This window comes from Scyliorhinus canicula, chromosome 21 (genome assembly GCF_902713615.1).
Source record: "Scyliorhinus canicula chromosome 21, sScyCan1.1, whole genome shotgun sequence".
In the NCBI taxonomy this organism is placed as follows: Eukaryota; Metazoa; Chordata; class Chondrichthyes; order Carcharhiniformes; family Scyliorhinidae; genus Scyliorhinus; species Scyliorhinus canicula.
Window position 1 is genome coordinate 54316024 of NC_052166.1, and position 27244 is coordinate 54343267.

At 46.6% G+C, this 27244-nt stretch overlaps 2 protein-coding genes across 5 annotated transcripts in view; both read right to left on the reverse strand.

Annotated features, from left to right (window-relative positions):
* LOC119955847 (TNF receptor-associated factor 2-like) overlaps positions 1 to 9357 on the reverse strand; it is a 54369-nt gene extending 45012 nt beyond the window's left edge. The window contains exon 1 of one of the 4 annotated variants that reach the window (XM_038782464.1): positions 9218 to 9357. The gene's annotated coding sequence lies outside the window, so the exon portion shown is untranslated. The remainder of the gene's footprint in view (positions 1 to 9217) is intronic. The other 3 variants (XM_038782465.1, XM_038782462.1, XM_038782463.1) reach the window with 3 other exon arrangements.
* Positions 9358 to 13617: 4260 nt separating this feature from the next.
* LOC119955595 (complement C5-like) overlaps positions 13618 to 27244 on the reverse strand; it is a 193434-nt gene continuing 179807 nt past the window's right edge. The window contains 6 exon segments of the mRNA XM_038781948.1: positions 13618 to 14195; positions 14198 to 14241; positions 16777 to 16906; positions 23060 to 23077; positions 23080 to 23142; positions 24111 to 24200. Of these exon segments, the coding sequence (XP_038637876.1) occupies positions 14044 to 14195; positions 14198 to 14241; positions 16777 to 16906; positions 23060 to 23077; positions 23080 to 23142; positions 24111 to 24200 (497 nt within the window). The 3' untranslated portion in view covers positions 13618 to 14043.

Here is a 27244-nt window from a genome sequence, read left to right on the forward strand (position 1 = left end):
ACGTGATTGACGAGTACTCCCGGTTCCCGTTCGCCATCCCCTGTCCCGACATGACCGTTGCCACTGTCATTAAAGCCCTCCACAGCATCTTTACCCTGTTTGGTTTCCCCGCCTACGTCCACAGCGATAGGGGGTACTCCTTCATGAGTGACGAATTGCGTCAATTCCTGCTCAGCAAGGGCATTGCCTCGAGCATGATGACCAGTTATAAACCCCAGGGAAATGGGCAGGTGGAGAGGGAGAACAGAACGGTCTGGTAGACCGTCCTACTGGCCCTATGGTCCAGGAATCTCCCAGTCTCCCACTGACAGGAGGTCCTCCCCGATGCACTCCACTCCATTCGATCACTACTGTGTACCACGACCAACTAAACACCTCATGAACGTCTCCTTGTCTTCCCTAGGAAGTCCACCTCTGGAACCTCGCTCCCAACCTGGCTGGCAGCTCCTGGACCCATTCTGCTCCGCAAACACGTGTGGGCGCACAAGTCGGACCCGCTGGTCGAGAGGGTATAGCTCCTTCATGCTAACTCTCAGTACGCCTATGTGGCGTACCCCGACGGCTGGCAGGATATGGTCTCCCTCTGGGACCTGCCGCCCGCTGGTCCCCACCCACACCTCCCTCACCAACCCCACCCACCCTCCCACCAGCGCACCCCACGGCTGCCCTCTTCCCAGGGGGATTGGTCCTTCCACTGGTCCCACCCAGGGGTGATGAAGCTGAAGAAGCCACGCTCCCGGAGTCACAGATGCCCGAGCCGGCGCCTGCATCACCGCGGAAAATGCGACGATCACAGAGGACGACCAGGGCCCCTGATCGACTAATAGCTTCATTATGAAATGTACCTGTAAATAAATACCTGTAAATAATCTGTGTGACATGGAAAAAGGCGAAACACTGTACCACCAACGGGTACCACCATAACCTCCACCCCTGTATAACGCGAGACCACCACCCCCGCCGGACTCTTTTTTTTAACAAGGGGTGAATGTGGTAGTCGGTATTAGGGGTATTACGGTACCTAGCTTGGAGGTACCTGATGCTGTTAGATCATTGGTGTTGGAGGTACCTGATACTATAAGATCATTGGTGAAGCCTGCCTGCTGGTTCCGCCCAGTAAGGCAGAGTATAAGAATCTGTGTTCCCTAGCTGCTGCATTCTGTACCTGCGCTGCTGGGGGAAACATCTAGTCCAATAAAGCCTTCAATTGTCCTACAATCTCGCTTCGGGAGTTATTAATCGTGCATCAGTACTAAAAATGAGCAAAGCTCTCTGTTCCGCCTTGTGTGCCATTGCCCATTCTGATACACCCCTTCAGTAATTAAATTCTGTTTGGGAACACTCATAATAGTTTAGTGAAATTGAATTCCAATCTCGATTCTCGGCAACATTACATCCCCATAGAAAGGTGGAGGGTTTGCATGGGGGTTTGGGAGTAATGGCTGTGACTATTTTCAACACTATTTGCATATACCCAGGGAAGCTCTTTCATACACTGCAAAGCATATAGATATTTATTTTCTCAATAACAAACCAATTGTTTTGCTGAGAGGTCCATCAGAGATTCGTGTTAAATGCAACCTTGTCTCTTTCTAAGAAGCAGTATTTTTGCATAATTGCAATAATGTTACTGTAGACATAATTGAAACTCAAGAATACTTCAGCAGTTTTGTCACGTTATCTGCTTTAAATCTGCTTTCTTACACTTTCGGGTTTCTAGATGATAGTATTATTTATTATTGGGCAATAAATGCTAGCCTTACCCATGACACATGCATCCTATGAATAAATAAATCTGTAAAACAACTTCACTGCCCAGGAAATTCCTCAAATCTTAGCTCATTTTAGCAGAGGTGTGGCCGAAACAGCACTTCACATGAATAAACAAAATTTCTGCCAAACCTCCAGTGAAGTAATGCCAGACAATCAGGAACAGCTTGGAGGAATTTCCTGGCCCCTTATGCCCATCATGCCCCCCCCCCCCCCCCCCCCCCAATAGATTCATCACATCCTGGTTACTGGAAATCTCAAAGTAATCAAGTTAACTCTGGGTAAGGCCAGTCTAGCTCCTCAAAACCTCATAGGAAGATTAGCTGCATGGCAGAATCTGAATAATCCCAGAGAATGTAATGTTGCTGTTGAATGTACTACCTTCCAATCTTCCTTTCTTTCTCCCACAGAGGGGCATCTCAGTTCAGCTCATCAAGATTCCGGCTGCCCTATCAAGGTTGCAAAGTCATTCGACTGAAAACTCAGAAGGTGCAACTCAAGTCTGTACCACAACATGGCACATTGAGCACTCAAAGCTGCTAGTTTAACTTCTGTGTGTGCCTACGAAAGCAACACTTAGGGAAGTTGAGAACCAGGTTCAGATGGTTACACCAAGAAAATCAATTTGCACAATATCTTATGATATGCTACTACAATTTCTTCTCATTTACTTTGGCAATAAGATTTCAATCATCGTTCGTAAGTAATGCTTTGTTATTTCTAAAACAGGAAACGAAGGGCAGGGAGCGCGAGAGTACAGCTGTGGAGAAAAACAAGATGATGTCTTCAGTGCAAATGTATCTCTGCACTGCATGGGATTGTTTGCATCAGCCACTTTATTCTTCATTACCAATATCTCTAAACCGCAAACACCTTCATACTTACCAATAGATCAAATTTACGACTGATGTGCACTGTTGTAAAAAAGGAATCAGTGGGAATTCATTCCACCTGAAAGATGTCCAGAATTTGCTATTTACGGGATATTTTTGGCCAGGGACAGGATGTGTCGTAAAGGTTCCAGGTTCTCCTATCCTCGGTATGCAATTATTGTTGTTGTGTTACCCATCATTTTATGCAGAATCCTAAAATAATAATCTTTGGATTGTTTCCTGAGCCACGTGCTAACTGGCATAGAATCCCTACAGTGCAGAAGGAGGCCATTCGGCCCATCAGGTGCTCACTGACTCTCTGAAAGAGCACCCTACCTAGACCCACTCCCCCCCCACCTCATCCCTGTAGCCCCATAACCCCACCTAACTGTTGGACACTAAGGGACAATTTAGCATGGCCAATTCCCCTAGACTGTGGGAGGAAACTGGAGCACCCAGAGGAAACCCACGTAGACACAGGGAAAATGTGTAAACTCCACACAGTCAGTCATCCAAGGTTGGAATTGAACTCGGGTCCCTGGCACTGTGAGGCAGCAGTGCTAACCACTGTGCCACCGCCATCATGCAAACAAATTAGAATATTAAACAATTGGCTCAATGAGTGGTGTGTGAAGAATGGTTTTGATTCAGTACTGGAGAATGGGAGTTATTCTGGGGATTGGCTCTATGTAAACTGGGTTGGGATCAGGGTCCTGATGAATTGTATAACTAGGGCTATGAAATTGGGCTAGTTAGAATTTAAACTAAAAGATGGGGGTGGTGGAGGGTGAAGGGAGATTTAGAAATCTAAAGGGAGTCAAGACAATAAGTGGTGTACCACTTTGGTTGAAGGGAAGAGTGAGACAGGCACAAACAGAATTTAAATAAAAATGTAATTTATTCCAAACATATTCAAAAATACAAAGACATAAATAATCTGGGGAACGCTCTCCCCAACTCACAATTTTACACTCTGTACAAGTTTCCTCCTTTTTCACCCCCACCCCCCACCACGACGAACAATTCCTCACAGATGGTCACAAACAATCCCCACCGTGCCTCAAAACCCTCTGCTGAACCCCTTATTCAAACTTAATCTTCTCCAAAGAGAATAAGTCATGCAGGTCCCCTAGCCAGGCCGCCATCCCCGGTCGGCATTGTCGACCACCATTCCAATAAAATTCTTCGCCGGGCAGCCAGAGGTGAAGGCCATGGCATCGCTCTTCCTCCTCTCCATTAGCTCCGGTATTTCCAATATCTCAAAAATTGGCACCATCGGGTCCGGCCTGACCTCTACCCCACAATCTTTGCTCGTGTCCTCTAAGTATCTCTCTAACTTCTCACACTCCCAGAACATATGTGCGTATTTGCTGGTCCTTGCCCACACTTCTCACACTCGCCTGCCACCCCCTGGAAGAACCCACTCATTTGCCCAAGTCATGTGTACCCTGTGTACCACCTTAAACTGTATCAAACTCATCCTCGCACATGAGGAGGTCGAGTTCACCCTGCGCAACCTATCTCCCCCCCCCCGATATATCTTCAATTCACAGTGAGGCAGAGAGAGCAAGTGAACCCTTTCATGACTTTATTAGTCATGAACTTGCGTAGCCAGAGTCAGTAGTACAGATGAATGCCGCCCACAAGAGGCCGGCCTATATATGGCCCCGGTGTGGGCGGAGCCAGAGGCAGAGCCATACTGGGGTTACAGTACAGTACCTGGAAGCAGTTCATATCATCACTTCCAGGTTATAGGTCAAAGGTTAAGGTATCATGCATGCATTATGGTGAATACATTCACCACACCCCCCAACTCCTCCTTGATCCTCGCCACTTGCATTCCCCTTGCAGCAAAGAACAAAGTTTAATGATAGTAATGCATCATTGAACAAAGGGCAGTAATAGAAAATGAATTAAGTGAAAGCACAAAGCATTTGTAATAAGATCAGATTGAGGAAATAGTAACACAAATAAATTAAATAGTTTAGATCTAATTGCCATTATGGAGCCATGGTTACAAAATAGCTTAAGTTGGGAAATAAATATTCCAGGGTACACAACACTTCAAAAAGCCAGACAGAATGGAAAAAGAGGAGGAACAGCTCCGACAGTAAAGGATGACATAAGGAATTTAGCGAGAGAATTAAGATCAGGGGTAACAAATATCAGATAATGTTGGTAAGAGGAGTTTAAAGTCCCTAACAGTAGTTATACAGTTGGACTGAGCCTTAAGCAATAAATAATCGAAGCCAGCATCAAAGGCAATGCAATAATCATGGGGGAACTTTAATCTTCATATAGACAGGACAAGTTAAAATGGCAAGGGTCATCTGGAAGAGGAGTTTGTAGAATGCTTTTGTGTCTGTTTCCTGGAACAATACATTGTGGAACAAACTACGGATAAAACTATTTTAGATTTATGTGCAATGAGGCAGGTTTAATTAGTAATCTCAAGTAAAAGATTTTCTGGGAAAAGGTGATCATGATACAACCGAATTCCATATTAAGTTTGAAAGCAACATACTCCAGTCCCAAATGAGAGTTTTAAACCTAAAGGCAATTACAAAAGTCTGAAGGGAAAGCTAGTGAAGTTTGATTGTGCAAATCGAGCAAAAGGTATTGTGACAAATAAAGAGTGGGAAACATTTAATGAAACAATTTCAAACATTCATCAAAAATTATACCCTTAAAAACCAAAACCTCAGAAATGAATGTCCACCGGTGGATTATTAGGAAGTGGGCGGCATGATAGCAGTGATTAGCACTGTTGCTTCACAGTGCCAGTGTCCCAGGTTCGATTCCCGGATTGGTCACTGTTTGCGCGGAGTCTGCGCGTTCTCCCCGTGTCTGCCTGGGTTTCCTCCGGGTTCCTCCCACGAATCCCCAAAGACGTGCTTGTTAGGTGAATTGGACATTCTGAATTCTCCCTGTGTACCCGAAAAGGCGCCAGAATGTGGCGACTAGGGGCTTTTCACAGTAACTTCATTGCAGTGCAGCCCACTCATGACAATAAATATTATAAGTTCAGGCTGTTATTGGATTAAATGAAGAGGCTTATAATGTTGCAACGAATAGTAGCACACTTAAGGATTGGGAGAGATTTGGAAGGCAGCAGAGTGTGAGCAGGAAGATAAAAAGGGAAACAATCGGATGAGAGTAAACTAATCAGAAATATTGTCGTAACCTGCACCTGACCCATCCAATTGAGGATGATTGTTTCCCTGTGCTCATTGGGAGTGCAAACCCCCACCCCCTTGGGGACGGGGTTAGCTCACCAGCACTGGGATAAAAGGTCAGCCAATATGAGGCAGACTAGAAGGGAGAGAACCTGCTGAGGGTACCTGGGCCTTTGCTGAATAAAAAGAGTTTTAAGAAACTTGTCAGACTCCTCTCGGGTTACTAAAAAGATATAAATAGATTGTAAGAGCTTTTGCAATTATATAAAAAGAAAGCCAGGAATATAAAAACAGATTTTACAATTATCTAACAGTCCCTTTGAGGCTGACAGAAGAAATCAAAAAATGGAAAAGACATTGAACAAATATTTTGTGTCTACCTTCATAATAGAAGACACAATATATCAGAAATAAAGGGTGGAATTTTCCGGTTGAACTAAAATCTGGCGACCCACATCCTAGGATTCTAGAAGAGGTAGCTGCAGAAACAATGGATGCAAAATTCCCAAGTCTCTTGAACAATCCCAGAATTATTATGGTGCTGAAGGAGGCCATTCAGCCCATCGAGTCCCAGCAAAGTTAGCAAATGAAACACAGCTATTTAAGAAAGGAGAGAGAGAGAGAGAAAAAGGGGAACTCCTGGCTAGTTAACCTGATATTTTCAAGTTGGCAGGCTGTAACTAATGGAGTGTCACAAGGATCGGTGCTGCAGCATCAACTATTTACAATCTGTATTAGTAACTGATGAAGAGACCAAGAGTAATCTATGTTTGCTGACAAAACAAGATTAGGGCCACGATATTCCCAAAAGGGAACAAGGTCCCCGAGCGAACAGGTTTAGCCGCGTGTTTCCCAGCACGCATAGTGCCGGGAAACACACGGCTATTCAACACTAGTCGTTTTAAATAAGGAGCTTGAACGTGGGGCGAGGCCGCACATAGCCTCGTTTGTTACAACGGGGAGCTCCGTGGCATTCCGATCTCTGAGACCCACAAATAAAAATCCCCGACCTCCCCTCAGCCCGAGCGCAACATAGGAGAGCCCCCCACCCCTCACCCTCTAACACCCATGGTGGGCAACCCTGGCCCAATCACACGCATGCAAAAAAAATGCTAGCTTGGCAGTGCCAACCTGGAACCATGGCAGTGCCCTTGCCAGCTGGTAGTGCCACCTGTACAATGCCAGGGTGGCACCCAGGTGGCACTGGCCACGGTACCCAGGTGGCACCGGCAGCACTAGGCACTATCCTGCCCAAAGGGCATGCAACTGGGGGCCTCTCATCCCCTTGGAGACCCCGATGCGTGCCATTCCGCCTGGTCCCCGTTTGTGGGGCCACTCCCAAAAGACGCCAACCAGAGGTCTCCAAGATGAAGGGATTGAATCCCAAAGACTCAGATACCTTGGAAATCTGCACATTAGTGGAAGGCTTACTGCCTCGCTCTAATATACAAATTTGCCAAGATGTGATTGCGTCGAATCTTGCGAGGCGTTGCGAGAATCGCCGGTCCTCCGAGTGGCGTGGCGCAAAATGCGACACGCCATTTTGGGAGGGGGTGGGAGAATCGTGGAGGTGCCAGAGCGGCCCTCCCGCGATTCTCCCACCGGCTGGGGAGTGGAGAATCGTGCCCAGAGGATCAGCAAACAGCCAGAGAGAAGGGAAAGTGAACAGAACCAACAGAGAAAAACGAAAGATGATTTTTTTTTAATTTTTAAAATTTGGAAAATCACAAAATATAAAATACTTGCGGAAGAGAGATCTTTTTCCAATAAATATTTTTATTGAGGCATTTGTACAAACAGTAAATACAAACAAAAACAAGAGCAAACAGGAACATCATAATAAATAAATAACGAGCTAACTTACCCCCTACTATTCCCCTCCTCCTGTCCTGCATTCCCCATTTTAACCCCTTTGTTCCGCCTCCCCCTGCTGATGCTTCAATTCTCCTTGATGTTGATGAATGCCTTTCACCTCCAAGCAAATCCATCAACTGACCTTCATAAGACGAACTTGATTTTCTCCAACCTTAGGAACTCTGCCTGGTCACTCACCTACAAACCGGGTTTCGGTGGCTCCGGGTCCCTCCAGCAGAATCTGTCTCCGAGCTATCAGAGAGGCAAAGGCCAGAGCATCAGCCTCTCTCACCACTGGACTCCTGCTCTTCCCTCACTCCAAATATAATTTCTGGACTGGGGACCACCTTCACCCTCAACACCTCCGTGAACCCCTGCCAGAACCCTTTCAGTTTTGGACATGCCCAAAACATGTGAACATTGTTCGCGGGCCTCCCCATGCACAGCGCACGGCTGCCCTTCATCCCCTCAAAAAGCTACTCAACCAAGACGCTGTCATGTGCGTTCCTATGAAGTTCCTTAAACTGGAGCCTCGCACACGACCGAGGACGCATTCACCTTCCTCAGGATTTCCTCCCACAACCCAGCCTCCATTTCCCCGCCCCCCCCCCCCCCCTCCCCCCCCAGTTCCTCCTCCCATTTCCGTTCGACTTCCCCTGTCGGGCTCCCTCCCAGTCCATTAGCTCCTCATAAATCTGGACATTTTACCCTCACCCTCTGGTTCCCTCGGCAGCACCTGATCCTGCAATCCCAAAGGCGACAAACCAGGAAAGGACAGCACCTGCTTCCTTACAAAATCTCGAACCTGTAAGTATCTGAACCCCTCCCACTGGGCAACTCATATTCCTCCTCCAAGTTCTTCAAACTTGCAAAGCTGCCCCACCCCCCCCCCCCCCCCCCCCCCCCACAAACAGGTCCTCAAACCGCTCGAATCCCTGCCTGTCACCACCCCCCAAAACCCCACGTCCAACTTCCCCCGCCCCCCCCTCCCCGTGGAAAAGATAATCTAACAATAGAAAAACTGTCCCTTCGCTATGGCAGGAACTTGAGTGAGGTTGATTGCACACGGTTAATGAACTCGAGAATAAGTCCCAGCAATTTTCCACAGTTGTCACAATTCTTATTCCTTGTTTATTAGATGTCATCGAACAATGACATGGAATGCACTGGCTGAACATTTAACCATGACAATTGTAATTGCGTTCAAATGAATTAGACCAGCCTTATCCCCAGGAACATTACAGTATGCATTTGAAATAACATGTCGAAATATTCCATTATTAAATGTTGATCTTAAAGTTCAGAACTCATTACAAACTATTTGTATTTCAAAGTTGCAAGCCATTTTCTTGCTCTGAACACTGTTGTATAATTATTCCTGATGATTCTTTAATCTCAATGTGGTTACTTTCAGGAGATTGATAGACAAACATTATACAATTGGCGGAGGAAAGACCAAACAAAATTGCATGTGATGGGTTGAGTTCTCCATATATTCTTTTGAGAGAATATATCAAAAAACGATTTCTAAAAAAACAGACGTACCTGCCTTTCCAACTTTCTGTGGCGACAACCAGTTTCTTAGAACTCTGTCTTATCTGTAAGAACCACTAGAGTGAAACTCAACTGTTATTTTGTTCAAAGAATGACAGCTGCAGCTTCTGGAATTCCCCCCACATCACATGTCTCCTCTGCAACTGCAAAAGTCTTCATTGGCTACTGAAATACTGGAACAGAAGAGTAATTATTTACCTGCCAGCTGTGGAGCTGTGGGCGGCGGTTCAATAACTCATTGCCTGTCACTCAAATTGTGAATCTCAGAGCTCTGACGGTATAAAATTGGCTTAGTTAAAGGCTCGAAACGCAGCGGATCCTCTCGTACCCACCACTTATTTGACCTTTTTCACTGATATTGCATCTGATTTGTGCTCATGGAGTTGTGTCCCATTGATGCCCAAGGAGCCTGTCATGATATGCAAACATGCAACCAATGAACACTCAGAATAGGACACAACTAATGGGCAGTCCAGACACTCAGAGGTTGCATCAGTACAAGGGGGGCAATGACATAAACACCATAAAAGGGATGAGGCACTCACACCCTGCCTCTTTCCACAGACAGACATCTAGAGAGTTAGACAGGGGTTGATCAGCAGCATCACACCCCAGTACATGGGCTTAGAGCAAGCTGGTACAGTTAGACTGAGTTACTACAGTTAGATTAGCAGAGAGTCAAACTCATTTGAGAACTTTTAATAGTCAATAAACAAGTTGAACTAATTTCAGAGTCTGGAGCATCCTTTAGATAAGACTGCATCAAGTAGCAGCCTGTGTTACTCGAAGCAGCATAACACAACAGAGCCGACTCTGTCAGACGTCCAGTTCCTTTGTACACCCAGTGGAGAATGTTCCGCATGAATTCCAGGTACTGCAGCGATTAAGGGTTACAGTACAGCCATGGAAAGAGCGGGTCGAGATGAAAGTTTAAGCAGCAAGCTACTGTGCAAGCGGTAAGTATTTGCAACACTGATTTCACTGTCTGATGGACCGGGGTGGGCACAGTAAGAATTCTCACAACACCAGGTTAAAGTTCAACAGGTTTATTGGAATCAGAAGCTATGCCTGATCAGAGCTATGCAACCTGTTGGACTTTAACCTGGTGTTGTAAGACTTCTTATTGCAGGAGTTGACAGTGAAGGAATTGCAAGGAGGCGAAAAAAGATCATTTTTAGTCACTGATCTCCGAAGCTCAAATTGCACTGTCCCTCACAGCATTCTGCAGGCGATGCATTTAATGCCTTGTGGAGGGAAATGACACTGGAACTGAGGGTTAACTCTACCTCATAAAACTACAGACAAATCACAAAAAATCAATGACCTGACTAAAGCAAAGCAATGTATCACACTGACCTTTCCCTTCCTTGAAGCACTATTTTGTGGTCTGGGCTTGTGGCCTATATTTATCATGATAATATAATATAATAATCGTTAGTTGTCACAAGTAGGCTAACATTAACACTGCAGTGAAGTCACTTGAAAGCCCCTAGTCACCACATTCCGCATCTGTTTTGGGTACACAGAGGGAGAATTCAGAATGTCCAAATTACCTAACAGCACATCTTTTGGGACTTCATAGATAGAATTTACAGTGTAGAAGGAGGCCATTCGGCCCATCGAGTCTGCACCGCTCTTGGAAAGGGCACCGTACCCAAGGTCAACACCTCCACCCTATCCCCATAACCAGTAACCCACCCAACACTAAGGGTAATTTTTGGGACACTAAGGGCAATTTATCATGGCCAATCCACCTAACCTGCACATCTTTGGACTGTGGGAGGAAACCGGAGCACCCGGAGGAAACCCACGCACACACGGGGAGGATGTGCAGACTCCGCACAGACAGTGACCCAAGCCGGAATCGAACCTGGGACCCTGGAGCTGTGAAGCGATTGTGCTATCCACAATGCTACCGTGCTGCCCATTGTGGGAGGAAACCAGAGCACCCGGAGGAAACCCACGCAGACACGGGGATGAAGTGCAGTCTGTGCAGACAGTAACCCAAGCCGGGAATTAAACCTGGGACCTTGGCTCTGTGAAGCAACAGTGCTAACCATTGTGCTACCGTGCCGAGGTGGAGTTCACCCGATGAAAAGAGCAGCGCTCCGAAAGCTTGTGATTTCAAATAACCTGTTGGACCTTAACCTGGTGTTGTGAGACTCCTTACTATTCTATAATGGGAAAGTTTTCTTCTTACCATGACTAACTCTGGTCTGACTCAGGTAGGTTACTTGATTAACACTAGATAACAGTTTATGCTAATGAGGTGATCCTCATTCATCTCATGGGCCGCAAGATTGAAATCAAGCTTGTTTACTAACCCTGACCCCATGCAAATGGTTAAATGAGTTATTACATAATTCATAACGGGGGTCGATTACCTCAGTTGGCTGATTCATAAGTGTGGAGCGACACCAACAATGTGGTTTCAATTCCTATACCAGCTGAGGTTATCCATGAAAGGCACCGTCTTCTCAACCCTGCCCCTCGCATGAGGTGTGTGTCCTCAGGTTAAATCACCACCAGTCAACTCTCTCAAAAAGAGAACAGCCTATGGTCCTTGGGGACTATTGCAACTTTCATTTTCTAACGATTTGTAGAAATGCTTAATTAGTTATTTTTTAAAAATAAATTTAGAGTACCCAATTCATTTGTCCAATTAAGAGGTAATTTAGTGTGGCCAATCCCCTACCCTGCACATCTTTGGGTTGTGGGGGCGAAACCCACATAAACATGGGGAGAACATGCAAACTCCACACGGACAATGACCCAGAGCCGGGATCAAACCTGGGACCTCAACGCCGTGAGGGAGCTGTGCTAACCATTGCGCCACTGTGCTGCCCCGCCTAAATCATTTATATATTAATAGAACTATCATCAACTTCAATTGGTAAAATCAAAATACTTCAGATGCAGAGAGAGTGCACGGTTCTCAGTCATCATAGAATCCCTACAGTGCAGAAGGAGGCTATTGGGCCCAATCAAGTTTACACCTATCCTCTGAAAGAGCATCCCACTCAGGCCCACTCTCCCGCCCCATCCCTGTAACCCCACCTAATCTTTGGACACTGAAGGGAAATTTAGCATGGTCAATCTACCTAACCTGTAGTGTTGCATGCCAGTGTTGTGTATAATCAGTATGCACCTCACTTGTTTTGCAGAGTCTGTTGATTGGTATCAGAAGTGTTGGTCTGGGTTTGATGGAATTACTTGGTTCAAGGCAAACACCTCAGTAAATTTAACTTAGTGGTCAAAAAGGAGCAATCCCTGAATCCTGTCTTCAGCTATTCCTATCCAAGTTGCTTTCCAAGGGGGCAGCATGGTAGCATTGTGGATAGCACAATCGCTTCACAGCTTCAGGGTCCCAGGTTCGATTCCGGCTTGGGTCACTGTCTGTGCGGAGTCTGCACATCCTCCCTGTGTGTGCATGGGTTTCCTCCGGGTGCTCCGGTTTCCTCCCACAGTCCAAAGATGTGTAGGTTAGGTGGATTGGCCATGATAAATTGCCCTTAGTGTCCAAAATTGCCCTTAGTGTTGGGTGGGGTTACTGGGTTATGGGGATAGGGTGGAGTTGTTCACCTTGGGTAGGGTGCTCTTTCCAAGAGCCGGTGCAAACTCGATGGGCTGAATGGCCTCCTTCTGCACTGTAAATTCTTTGATTCTATGATCTGACATAGTTGAAATTCTGAACTAACAAATAAAACTATATTTACAAATGCACATAAAGGAAATAACATTAAAAGGTTCAAATGAGATTAAGAGTAACCTCCAATTACTTTAATACTCCTCCAGTATAATATTAAAGTCTAGAGTAGTTGGCAATAAGCACAATCTTATTCCCTATTTATATAAATTGCTGCTCCCAGGGACTCATGCCAGTTATTCAGGCTACAGCTTAGTCTATCAGTTGTTCAGCAGTCAATTTTCACTTAACTACATTCCAAACTGGGCACGGTGTCGTTTTCAACCTTGTATTTTCAGGTGAAAAGATTGAAGAAGCTGGCTATGGAGGTGATGGACAATTTGAAGAAAACCAGAAGGTTGCGGAAGTCTAGCCAAATACAGACTATCCTTTGTTAACTGCGGATGTAGATGTGCAGCCACCGGTCCTGGTCTTGGAGGCCTGATTTACAGCTCCAGGCACAAAGGGCTGAGAAGAGTCTTCATTTTACCATCCTTGCTGCTGATGACTAGTCCATCTGTTCCGGGGCTCCAACTCTTCCCCGCCACCCAAGATAGACAATTGTAGGTACTCCTGGACCTAGGAAGGAGTGGTGCAATTTGTTTCCTCTCATCTAATACTCGGGCAGAAGCAGAAAATGCAAAATAGCTGACTCAGTTTCACCTCATTCATTGGCAGATTACAAAGACAATACAAAAGGCAGTACTGGAGAAAATGTGTAGTTGTTTTAATCAGAAATAATATTGAGACAGATTTTGATCATTCATGTTTCAGTGGAAATAATACAATTGAATTAGCCATTTTGCTGCATTGTACTCAATGAACATCTAAGAACCACTTTCTTCATACCTAAGAGTTTGCACTAATTTTAACAATGCACATTCCACTGCCAAGTTCTAGAATGGTTATAAAGATATAAACGCTTAACATTGATGGCAGGAATAAGATTTCTCCCTCTATAAAATCCCTACTGACTAAGTAGTGGCCTGAAAGATGCAATTGTTGCAAATAACTTCATCCCATTCTCAGTTGTGAGAGAAACATATTTTTACTTGAACAAAACAAAATACATGGAACATTACTGTCAAGAAAATGTTCTGAGAAATGGTTACCTATTTCATCACAAAAGCAATCAGGTATGAAAGTAACATAAGAAGTAATATTTTAGATTCAAACATCTCTCCAGCTCTATCCAATAACATTTACTTATTAAAAGACCCATTGACAAGTCCTCCATTTGCTGGAGGAAGGTTCCACATGCATCTCCAGAACAGTCTCCTGTAAAGGCCACCTTTCTATCCAGTTGGATGAGTCCAAAGGGTATTCATACCTAATATAAAAATACAAAAAAAATGTTTTTAAAAGAATATTCTCTGCAATGTAAACCATTAATTCTGGCACCATCCAACTATGAAGACAGCACCAGGCCAAAGCCAGGGCCTCCTGAAGGACAACTGAGAGAGAGGAAGGTGAAGCAGAGAAAAAAGGACATGTGTGATAACCCTCAGAAGGATACACAGGACAACACTGATCGATCTCTCTGTGGGATTCATCAAGCTTTTTCCATTAATGTGCTGAGGTCTGCCGAGCTGGGGCTCCTTATTTATTCCTTTAAATACGTCCCAAACCGGGACCTACACACTATTTAGTCCCCAACTGGCTCTCTATTGTGTGCCACGGTAGCAGCCTTAACCTTTAAGTTTATAATAAATTTAAGTGAACCTTCTTTTTGGATCTCCTGGATTATTATACTTTGATGGGGAATAGGGAAAAAAGTGATTCTGGACAACTTTGCTGTAAGCAAATAATCTCGTTAGAAAACGAAACCAAAGAAGATAAAGAGATGCCGCTGTTCGGGAGGCTAGAGCCATACGATGCAGGTCTAGAGGATCGGGGTCAGTATGCTGAAAGAATGCGATACTTTCGGGTCAAATTACATAGGTACAGAAGACTGGACTTCCGGTGACCGGGATGTGCTGATCGGATGCGCATAATGTGGCTCTCCGCCGATAAACTAGAAAATAGGCACTTTTAATCGCAATTAGCCTACAAAAATTGGGCAAAAACATCCCCTCACCCTCTACAACACATGGACAAGAAGAAATGCTGGAAAGCAATTGCTGCAGAGACCAAAGAGCTCAAAAGCTGCGGCAAAGGACAGGGGAAACGTGCGAGGTGAATCGTCAGACCCACGAGGTGGGGGGTCCCCAAGCCACACCTGAGGAAAGGAGACCAGCAACCTGAGACCCCCATCCCCCCAACAGAGGATGGATGGAAGAAGTTTCTCATGAAGGAGCTGAAGGATAAAATTAAGGTTGAGATCAAGGCAGCAGTTAAGGTGGCTGTCACAGAAGGGTTGACCATCACGCAGGTGGCCCTCAACAAAATGGAAAGGAGTCTGGAGGCTCAGAGAAAATCGATTAAGGACTTGGAAAAATCCTCGATGTATCAGAGTGTCCGGATCGTCACCCTAGAGGCAGAAATAAAGAGGTTGGTGCCGACCAGGAAACCTGAACGGAACGATTGTGGACCAGGAGAACCGGTCGAGGCGCTAAAACCTCAGGCTAGTGGGCCTGCAGGGAACGTCTGCAAGACTAGGTGACTCAGATGCTGGGAAACCTGGTGGGAAGGGACAGTTTCCCCAAACCAAGGAGATCGACAGTTGCTCTGGCCAAAACCTAAGTCTGAGGAACAGCCAATGGCATTCATCGCCAAACTGTACCACTAGCAGGACCAGGAGAAAATCCTGCAGTGGACCAAACAAACAAAGGCTTGCAAATGGGAGGGACACAAGGTTAGGAAAAACCAGGACATTGGGGCAGGCCTGGAAAAGCGCTGGCAGAATTCAATAGAATTCAAGTTGGCCCTGTACAGGAGCAAAGTGAAGTTCGTGATGCTGTACCAGCCAGACTTTGGGTCACGTACCAGGGCAGGGAGCATTATTTTATGACCCCTGCAGTTGTGGACAAGTTTATCCAATGGAATGGGCTGGGGAAACAGCAGTGGAGGCAATGATGAGGCAGACACCGGAGATGTGGATAATGTTAAAGGACTGACCGCCTCATGCTGAACCTGGGAACCAAAGCACAGAAAGGAGAGGACCAGGACAGCAGGAGAGGGTGAGGAGAAGGCAGAGGGGAAATTAAAGCAGCTGGCACAAGAGGCGGTCAGGCCGACCCAGGAGGGAGGCCACCACACTAATGGGAAAGATAGCGCCATGAGATACGAGTAAGGGGGGGAGGACTCTGGCGCATCTCCCATCGGGGAGAGAGCTCTTAGCGATGTGGGGGGTGTACACTACCAACGGTGAGATAGCTAGGGGGGTAGATGGAAAGTGGGGGAGAACAACAGTAGGGAATAGGGGTAGCAGAAGGAGAGAGAAGCAGAACCACAGGGGGAAACAAAGGGACTGATGGCCACTGCTAGGACTAAATCCAGCTGAAGATAGCAGCATGAACATTATCCTGAGCAAGGTAAGTGGGGTGGTCGGGGATTGTCAGTGCCTACCAGAGCCATGTGGACAGGACGGGGTGCTGGTGATGAGGCTAGGAGGATTGTTTCTATGGAAACGGCCCTCTGTGGGTTGGTAAGTGCCCTATCTGAAAGCGCCTTCTGCTCAAAGCTCACAGGAGGCCACTGGGGTTCACCAGGCCTTCTCGCCATGTGAAATTGGGCCCACTTGCTACTCGTAAAATTTCAGTAAAATTGGTTTAAAAGTGAAAAATCTAAAGGGAGAAAAGTCAGTCATGCTATCATCAGAAAAAAATGTATTCATAGTGGAAGAAGCTACCGATATTGAAAAGTACAAAAGAAATGGATGGATTAGGAAATAGTGGTCAAGTGACCTGAATTAAAGCTTACTCACACAGATTGCCTTGATGAATGCAGGCTATTTTTTCCCATTATCAAGTACCTTTGGCTTTTGATTAAACTAACATCAGAACAAGTGTCCTTCTTAATCAAACTTATAATTGAGGCTTTTTCAACATCATCAACTGCAATAAAAACAGACACTTTTAGTCAGGTATTATAATACTTGAAACTTAATATTTAGACAAATTGAAAGAAAACTAAATAAGCTTTATGCTATTGATATACCTTCAATTCACAGTGAGGCAGAGAGAGCGAGTGAACAATAGGCTTTATCAGTCATAAACTTGCGTAGCCAGAGTCAGTAGTACAGATGAATGCTGCCCATAGAGGCGGCCTATATATGGCCCGGTGTGGGCGGAGCCAAAGGCGGAGCCATACCGGGGTTACAATACAGTACCTGGAAGCAGTTCATATCACCACTTCCAGGTCATAGGTCACAAGTTATGGTATCATGCATCCATTATGGTGAATACATTCACCACAGCTATTAAAGTGCTAATGTCATAATGCTTGCTTTTACGATCCCTGACCAGACCCCAAGAGTGGCTTGGATACTGGACAGAAACATCAATATTTAATTTTAATTTTGTGAGACTGTGAGGAAAGGATACCTCACTCCAGGAGTGATTACATAACCGCACCACATTTCTGCCCTGACCGGCCGGCGGGATTCTCCGTTACTCCAGCCGGTCAATGGAGTTTCCCATTGTGGAGCAGCCCCACGCTATCGGGAAACCCCCGGGCGCCGGCATAACGGAGAATCAGGCCGGCGGAGAATCCCGCATTGGGTATATTAAAACAAACTTTATTACTAACACAGTATTAAAATTTCTTTAACAAAACATGAGAAAATAACTTACAATTACCCCCTAAACAATACTATTCAAACAGTGAATACAATACCCTTAACTGCTACCTTTATTCCCACTCAACCAACAGAATAAAATACATCTCGGTTCTCAATTCACTATTAAACCATTGGCACACAGGAATATTTGCTTTACAGAGATGTTCTTTGAGAAATAATGGGCAGGATTCTCCATTAGATGATGTTGAAATCGGGAAACACGATTGGCAGAGAATAGGTTTCGATGTGGTGGTGATTGACACCAAATCGCAATTCTCCGTCACCTCAATAGCAGCGCCAATGCAGTTCTGAACGCACGTACAGTAACACAGTTCCAATATTATTAGCGGGCCTGACCCGGTATTCTCCCAGGGCCTCTGCGAATCTTTGCCCCCGATGTGCCGGGTTCCCAACGGCGCGGTTCACTTGTGCTTTTAAAAATGTGAAACCAGCATTGTGGCTGTTGAGGGAGAGAGAGGGTATAGAAAGTGTCCGATATTGCCAGTTTGCTGACAGTTGTGCCACTGGACGGGGGGGCTACTGCCATGGCTAGGGGGAAGTAGCGGGGGTGGGGCCAGGCGGTGGGCTGTGGGTTTGGAGTGGATGGGCAAGGAACACTATTTGAACCAGCTGGGAAGGCAGCAATGCAGCTGTGCACACTGCTGACAGCCCACTGTGAACTGGAGGGCCCTGGGTCATGAGGTGTCCCCCCAGGCCCACTCCCCCCCCCCCCCCCCCCCCCCCCCCCCCCCCCCCCCCCCCCCCCAAGGTGTCCTTTGGACCTAGCCGACCCATCAGCTCCGGTTTCCTCCCACAGTCCAAAGATGTGCAGGTTAGGTGGATTGACTATGCGAATTGCCCTTAGTGTCCAAAAAAGGTTAGGTGGGGTTAGTGGGGTTACGGGGATAGGTTGGAAGTGACGGCTTAAGTGGGGTGCTCTTTCCAAGGGCCAGTGCAGACTCGATGGGTTGAACGGCCTCCTTCTGCACTGTACATTCTATGATTCTATGATTTTCTTGATATCACAATAAGGTATCTAATCGATTGAAAACTGACATCTGAGTTACTGGAGGCTCGGGAGACCAGGTGCTGGATTCTCCGATTTTGAGGCTATGTCCCCACGCCGGGGTGGGAACGGTGGCGTTTTACAACAGAAAAAATGGCGTACAATGGCCACCGATTCTCCATTTGGCTGAGGGCGAGCATCAAGGCAGCGTAGAGCATCCAGCTCTCGCTGACGATACGGCCCGAAGAATTGCCGGGTCATGGCCGTACATGCGCACAGCGGCGGCCTGCAGCGGTCGTGCCGTGCAACATGGAGCCGGCCACCCGCGGACTCAACCTGCGAAATAGTGCCCCCCATTGGCCGGCGCGCACACACCGGACCACGCCCCAACAGTGCCCCCAGTCCCTGCAAATGACCACCCTGCCCGCGGATCGGCCCTCTCCCGACTGTGGCAACATTAGACTGAGTCCGCAGCTGCCATGCCGAGTTCCAGATGGATGAGGCCACACGCGATCGACGCCACCGGGAACTCGGACGGTCGGGGGCGGAGCATCAGGGGGTGGGCCTCAGGCAATGTCCTGAGGCTGTTGGTACAATGGGTGGTGTACTCAGGGGGTGGGGGGGGGGGGGGGGGGGGGGGGGGTGGGGGGGGGTGCATCACGGAAAGCGACGCCACCCTCGATTCGGTTGTGAACAGGCATTCTCCAGCCAGTCACCGAACGCGATTTCAGTGTCGGCAAACCGGAAAATCCCGCCCAATCACCAATTGCCATTTCTGGCTTGAAGACAGTTGCAAATGCTTCAGCCTTGACTTTGCACTGGTGTGCTGGACTCCCCCATCATTGAGGTTGGGGATATTTATGTGGCCTACTCTGGTTAATGTTTAATTGGTTACAAACATTAACCCCCACAATATGAAATGTACTATAGTGCATTTATATTAAAATTTAGTTGGGACTCATCCAGAATATTATATCCAATTTTGGTTCTCCCCCATGGTTGGTGATATGGAATTCCTGACAAAATAATTCCATTGTATCAATGCATAGTTTAAAACCCTTTGGTTAGTATGATAGACTCAGAGCTGGTATCTTTACTTTAGAAAACCATAGATTTGATTTAAGAAGTTAAATAATGAAGGGATTAGATTGTATCCAAGTGGGTAGATTATTTGAATTAGATAGGCTTGGGAGAACAGAGCGACATGTATAGAAGTTGCATGAACAATTAAACTAGCTTAGATGTCAGGATGGATTTCTGTCTTTTTGTAATGATATGGAGATGCCGGCGTTGGACTGCGGTAAGCACAGTAAGAAGTCTTACAACACCAGGTTAAAGTTCAACAGGTTTATTTCAAACACTAGCTTTCGGAGCACTGCTCCTTCCTCAGGAATTCATCAGGCGAATGAGGCTGCGGGAATTCGACAGCGAACCCAAGGAGACCACCAATGAACTGGAACAGCAGACCGAGAGATCTGCGGTGCGGCAACCGAAGAGGAAAGAGTCGAATTGGACCCCTCCGGAAGGCCGCTGCCCTAGACTTGACATGTATGCTCAAGCCATCAGAAGTCACGTCAAAATATCTTTCTTTTTGTAGGCCTAAGGAATGGGGTTCTCTTCTGTGTGCTGGTTGCAGTTAACATTGCTATTTTATTGGAATGTGATTGAAAAGGCTCAGCTGGTCTCTGTGTACACTCCTAATTCATCACTTATTTCAGGGTATAATTGCCCACGTCCGGCTTAAGATTTGACCTTTTCTCGCCTATGACTCTGTGATGAATATAGGAATTTCTGATATATTGTATTTATTTGATACAGTAAGGGTTTAAAGTTTGGGTTGGTCTGTGACTGCTGCAGTCATTCTTTTAAAAAATCCCGGTTTGAAAAACAGCTAGGCTTTTTGCATCCAGAAGTGCAATTAAAGCCATGTAAAAGTTTGGGCTAATGGACTTTTATTTAGATCAAGAGGGTTCCCTGGGGAGTAAATAATAAGAGACATTGGGCGGGATTCTCCGCCCCCCCGGCGCGGGTTTTTGGCGGGGGCCATTGCCAGTGGCCCCCCGGCGATTCTCTGGGCCCCGATTGGCAATGTGGCTGCCTGTATTCAGTCAGTCCCGCCGGCGTGGATTAGACAAGGTTCATACCGGCGGGACCTGGCTTTGAGGGCAGCTTGCGGAGTCCTCGGGGGGGGGGGGGGGGGGGGGGGGGGTTGGGGCGCAGGGGAATCCAGCCCTGGGGTGGGGAGGGGCCACAGTGGCCTGGCGCGCGATCGAGGCCAGTGCTGTGGGGGGCACTCTTTCCCTCCGCGCCGGCCTGTGTAAGGCTCCGCGATGGCCAGTGCGGAGAAGAAACCCCCTGTGCATGCGCAGGAATCACTCCCAGCGGTTCTGCGCATGTGCCGGAACACGCTAGCGCTCCTGCGCATGTGCCAACTTGCGCCGGCCAGCAGAGGCTCTTCGGCGCTGGAGTGGTTGGAGGATTCCGCACCTCCGGGGCAGCCCGACTCCGGAGTGGTTCACGCCACTCTTGATGCGGTACGGCACGCCCCACCGATTGCGGGGACAATCCCGCCCATTGTGTGCAGCTTAATGAGATGATGTAGTTAATGGGAGGAGCCAGGTGTTGAAGCTTTCAGGTGTTGCAGTTTTCTGTGTTAGTTTTGGCTAGAAGGTGAGCTGAAAAGGTTTCTGAAGAAATACAGTTAGAGATTCTGCATTATTCTGACAGAGATCAGGTCTCTTTCTTTCAAGCAGTCTTTCTGTTAAGCAGTCTCTTTCTCAAAGTGGAGTATCCAGGACATCTGTGTGCAGCAAGAATTCATGAGTGCTAACTATTTAAAAATGGATTGGGACCTGAGACTATTTTCAGTTTCAGTGAAAATAAAGATAGCAGTTAAGGGTTATTGTGTCACGGTATTGATTAGCATTGTTTGAGGGTAATTGTAGGCTATTTTCTTGTGTGATGTTAAAATTATTTAATATGTGTTAGTAATAAGTTTGTTTTAATATACCATATCCCCCCTTTTGGGTGAAATCACTTCTAGCGCGAGGTATCCTTTCCTCACAGTCTTACACAATTAAAATAATATATTGCGGGGTTATGTCCAGTATCCTAGCCACTGCTGTGGTCTGTCTGGCTCATAATAACTCATACTGGGGTTGTAATTCCACTTAACACAGCGGGATTGTTCCAGTCGCGCCTGTCCCAAGACCGGAATTCCTGCTCTAAGTCAACAGATCTCCATTCATCCGGCAAACTGCCCGCTACGATTCCCATGGTGGCGGGACAAAAATCTAGCCCCTCTCTGTGAGTTTAGACAGTGACACTTTGTTTGGATGGGAGTGGCCATGGTATTCAAACACAAAGGAAATGTTTGCCTATTGTGTCCTTATTTGGGTGTTGAAAGACTATCATTGCTAATGTTTAGTGAGAAAAAAGTGACATATATGCATTCATTTCCACTTTTGCCTCATTCAAGGTCATGGTTGCATATAGGGCATATGTCACTTGACACCATTCAGGACCTCGATTTTACCCTCATCCGAGCCTGGAAACACTATGCATAACTGTACCCCTGCATATCACTGGCCTATTGAATCAGCATATACCAGGGCGCCAATTCTCCCAAAAGGGGGTCAAAGTGCTGACGCCGGAAGTGAAAAACCGGAGTGTTTCACTCCGGCGTTGGAGGCCGCTCCTCGCCCCCTATTCTCCCACCCCCAGGGAGCTAGGAGTGGCGCCCGCGTCAAAGCGGCGCCACGTAAATGACACAGCCAGCGGCGCTTAAATGACCGTCACCCGCGCATGCGCAGGTTGGCCAGCGCCAACCGCGCATGCGCAGTTGCCATCCTCCCCTCCCACTGCCCCACAAGACATGGAGGATTGATCTTGCGGGGCGGTGGAGGGAAAAGAGTGCGTCTTTTAGAGACGCCGGCCGACGATCGTGGGCACCGATCGCGGGCCAGCCCCTCCTGAGCACCCCCCTGGTGCTCGATCCCCCCCCCCCCCCACAGACCCCACACGCAGCGGTTCGCGCACTGTTCACGCCGACAGCGGACAGGTGTGGTTGGCGCCGGCTTGAATCCGGTCGGATTAGGCAGGCCCGCTCGGCCCATCCAGGCCGGAGAATCGCCGCTCGACCGTTAGAAATGGCTAGCGGCGATTCTTCGAGCGGCCTGTCGTAAAACGTGACACACCGTTTTTGGGGGAGGTGGGAGAATCATGTGCGGGTGCCAGGGCGGCGTGGCATGAATCGCCCGGCACTCCTGCGATTCTCCCACCTGGCGTGGTGGTCGGAGAATCGCGCCCCAGGTATCTTCCTGACAGATAACTAACAAACCACCAAGAACCCAAATGTTTTTTATTGGTGAGTGAAGGCCGTGTGAACATACAGAACAAATGTTTATCAAAATAAGTACAAACCTTTCATAAATACCTCCAGACTGTGGCGTTGTACTTAATGAAATTATCCTGCTCCTCAGAAGACAAAATTTGCACTTTGTAGGCTGCAAAAAACAGAATCAGTTTCAATACATTTTAATATTAAGATATTCTTGGACACTGGAGCATGGGGAACTACGTTTTTGCATTTTGTGTCACTTCAATTTGAATCCAGGTTAAATCAAGAGGGTTGAACGGTGTATCATTGCTGTTGAATGGATATTGTCATGTTGAGGGATTAAGGAACATCTTCAGTTCTTTGATCAGTTGATCCAAAGTTATAGTCAAACACTGCCACATACCTGGAGACGCATACTGGCAGTGCCAATTGACACCTGATCATCTCCGGAGAAATCATTGCAGACTCAGAGTTTTATTGGATTTAAAATCTTAATTAAGCTTAAGAAAAACATTTCTAGCTGCAGAGATGTGCAACTTTGATAATGGTCATCGCACATTCTCATGATTAAAACCTGGAACAAACTAAGAACCTAAGTAACACAAGTTAAAACAGTCTAAATCCAATCACAAGAGGACATTATTGTACAAAACGATACTGCCGAGGAAAAGTGCATGGGAAATTATATTGTCATGCTGGGAAAGTCGGCACTTTGGGAGTTAGCGAGAGGTATTTTGGGGGCAACAAGAATATATGAGGAGAGTAGTGCATTGCATCTTAACAGGGCCACATCCAATGAGAGTTTGTAAAGTTGTGACAGTCATGATACAAAAAGCAGAAACTTCAAAATTCTGCAGTGGCTGTACAGACTGAGTAATAAAGTAAAATCGAGAAAATCAGTGAACCCAAACAATTTTGTTTTCTGCCGAATGGCTTGGAAAGCTTAAAATGGCCGTCTAGGGGATTTTCACAGTAACTTCATTGCAGTGTTAATGACAACTTACTCGTGACACTAATAAAGATTCTTTTTATAAATGTTCTCTTTTTGAATTGTAGCTTTGTAACGTAGGTGCTAAATAATAGATATTTTTCATCATAGAAATAAATAGACAGTGAACATTTCAAAATACTTACCGTAAGCTGGCCCTTTATTGCATGCAGCTTTGCGTTTTTCCTGGCTATTGAGAGATATATCTAACGGTGGCCGTATTTCACTGCACTCAGCTGAACCACGGAGGAAAAAAAAAAAATCTTATTGTAAACAGATTAAAGAAATATTACACAAGAAATATTAGCGCTATCCTTTTTACAATACTAAGTACAAATAATTTAACTTTATCCAGAATATGCTTCAAATAAGAATTTTAAGTTAAATATTCAATTTTATTTGGAATAAAACATGCTAAGTTGTATAAATGATTTAAAATCTTCATTCGCATTGCAGTCTTTTTATACATCACAAAATACAACAACTATTAAATGTAAAACAGGATCCTATAAGTGGCTTGTAGAAGTAAATGAAAAATAATTAAGCAGAAATGTAATTTATGTAAATAGGAACTGGAACTAATTCTTAATTTTCTTCATATTAAGGTGCCATAGTTTGTTTCTATGGGACACCATGGCTAGAATTTCGTGCTTCTATGCCAGTAGACTTTTAGGTGGTGAAGAAGTGAGAAATTGAAGGAACGGAATTCCCTCTGGGTTCATACCTGCCCTGACCATGCAACAATTTTACATTGTGGCAGGCAATCCCTCAGACAGCAAATCTGCCCTGGCCCAAATTGAGGCAGTTTAGTGGCCAATTATTGGCCACTTCAGGGCTCTTTCACCCCAGCTTCAATTTGTAGGTTGGTGGTAGGATTGCCCTTGCATGCGGAAGCCCGAACGGACTTAGATCTCAGGCTGGAAGGGAGAAAATGCTGGGACTTTCATCAGACGTTCTGAAGTTGGGCATCCATCCCTTATGATCCTCATTCCATCCCCGGCCCAATCCCCGGCCTCTCCTCCGAGACCCCACCGCCCCCTTTGCACCCAGGCCTTCCCTTTTCCTTTCCCACCCTGGGACCCCTTGAACTTACCTTGGCCTGCAGAGGCCGGACTACTTTCAGGCATCTTCATGCACTTTGTCCAGTTCATTCACGCTCTTTTCGCTGAAGGGACTGGAGCGCTGCAGTCCAATAGGACTGGCTGGCAGCTCTCTAAGGCAGGACTTCCTCCTGACTAAGGGGAAGATGTCCATCTGCAGCTCCTTAATTCAGTGGTGGACTTTCAATGAAAAACATAGTGCTGCAGAGCAGGACCCCGACCAATGGGGAGGGTGCATATGGAGAGGTGATTGTGGTGGGATCACCAATCAAAGCCTTGGTAGCTCAAAATTTGCTGATAGGGGCCTATCAGCAGGCAATACAGAACAACATTTGGCTCTGATTGGTGGACTTCCCAAAGAACAAGAAACCAGTTTGGCAGATGTCAAGAAAAGGTGCAGACTTGGATCAGCTCGGACATGGATCTCCTGAATTGGTGTGAAGCTTCTGATCTTTCATTGAGTAGAGGTGCAAAGCAGCAGCCAGGTTTCTGCACTCAGTCTCGAGGGCAGCCTGAGGCAAAAGTGAGGTGTGACCAAATGTGGGGTGTGAGCCTGCTAAGGCTTCAGCAAGGTGGGAAGACCATCAAAGGGACCTCCAGCCTGAGGAAGTGGCTGGAGTAACCAACCAAAAGGATCAGAGGCCAACAGGCCATGTTGCCAGCAGCAGCAGCCAGCAAGACCACATACGGTCATCAAGGGTTGGAGGCCCGAGGCCCGGCCACCCAAACAGGGCCAAGAGATGAGCAGGGCAACAGTTGGTAGGTGCGAAGGCCAGCCAAAGCACTGCCGTTGTGTGTCTTGGAATCAGGAGCAGCAGCCAGTGTGCCTGCGGAACCCGACCAGAGCCAGTGGCCAGCCAGGCAGTGCTGAGAGTGAGGGGGCTGGGCAGCAACCAACATCTTCTTTCTTCTTGTTGTTTATCCATGTTGGATTTACTACTTATTTTGGTGTCAGTAATTTCTCTCTCTGATCGATTGTGGTGTCTTTTATAACACCCACTTTTCCCATCAGCAAACAAGCTTTCACAAAAATTGCACAGCAGCCCAGTTACTCTGGTAGGATGTTGGCCGTGAACTCCGGCTCAATCCTCACACCAATTCTTCTAACAATTTCCAAAGACCAGCCTCCTGTCAACTCATGAACTTTGTTTAATTCATCATTGTTTTGAGCAGCTTAGACAATCGGTTGTTTTTCCTTGAGGAGAAAATTCTGAAAACTTATTTGTGAATCGGCAAAATTAAGACAGACCATCCCCAGTAATAGGAAGAGACACTGTGGGTGCGATTCTCCGGAAAGATTTCTCAGTGTGGTAAGCCAAGCGGGAACTGCCGCGTGTCATGATATCCACTCATGTAGATAATGAGGTTGCAGACAGGCAGTGATTGACACACAGGATGACCAGTAAGCACACAACACAGTGCAGCCAATCACCAGACAGGACACTACCACTATAAAGCCAGAGGGCACTAGGGTTCCCGCTCTCTCTGGACCCAGCCACTGAGACAGTCAGAGTCCACTAGCTAGCCAGTGCAAACACCCATGCGGTAGCTAGTAAGTCTGGTCAGGCTACTACTAGGTCTTCAGTCAGTTCAGTATAGTGTCGACCCACAGCTGAATATGTTTGTTACTTCTATCGTTGAATAAACAGTTTAGATTTTCTCCTGTGTTAGACGTCTGTTTCTGGCTTCCCTGCCATCGAGTGCAGTCCACACCGGAACCAACCTGCCTAACACATCATGGTACCAGAGTGATACTTGATCTTGAGTGAATCAGCATTGACCAGCAAGCAGCCATCTGGTGAAATGGAACACATCCAGCCTCCTCCGCAGCTCCACATCTCCGGCAACCCTCGAGGCCAGTTGGAAGATCTTCAAACAAAAGTTCCTCTTGTACATCGAGGCCCTCCGACCTCGAAGCAGCATCGGATGCCAGGAAGATTGCACTATTTCTCTCCACTGCGGGGGGACCATGCCATCCAATCTACAACTCCTTACGTTCGCGGAAGGCGAAGACAAAACAAAATTCAAAACAGTCCTGCTGAAGTTCAACCAGCCACTGCCGACATTGAGGTGAATGAGAGCTTTGAACGGTACGTTTTTCCAGCAGAGGCTTCGGGTAAGGATGAACCTTTTCAGTCGTTCTTGACACATCTCCGCCTCCTAGCGCAGTCATTGTAACT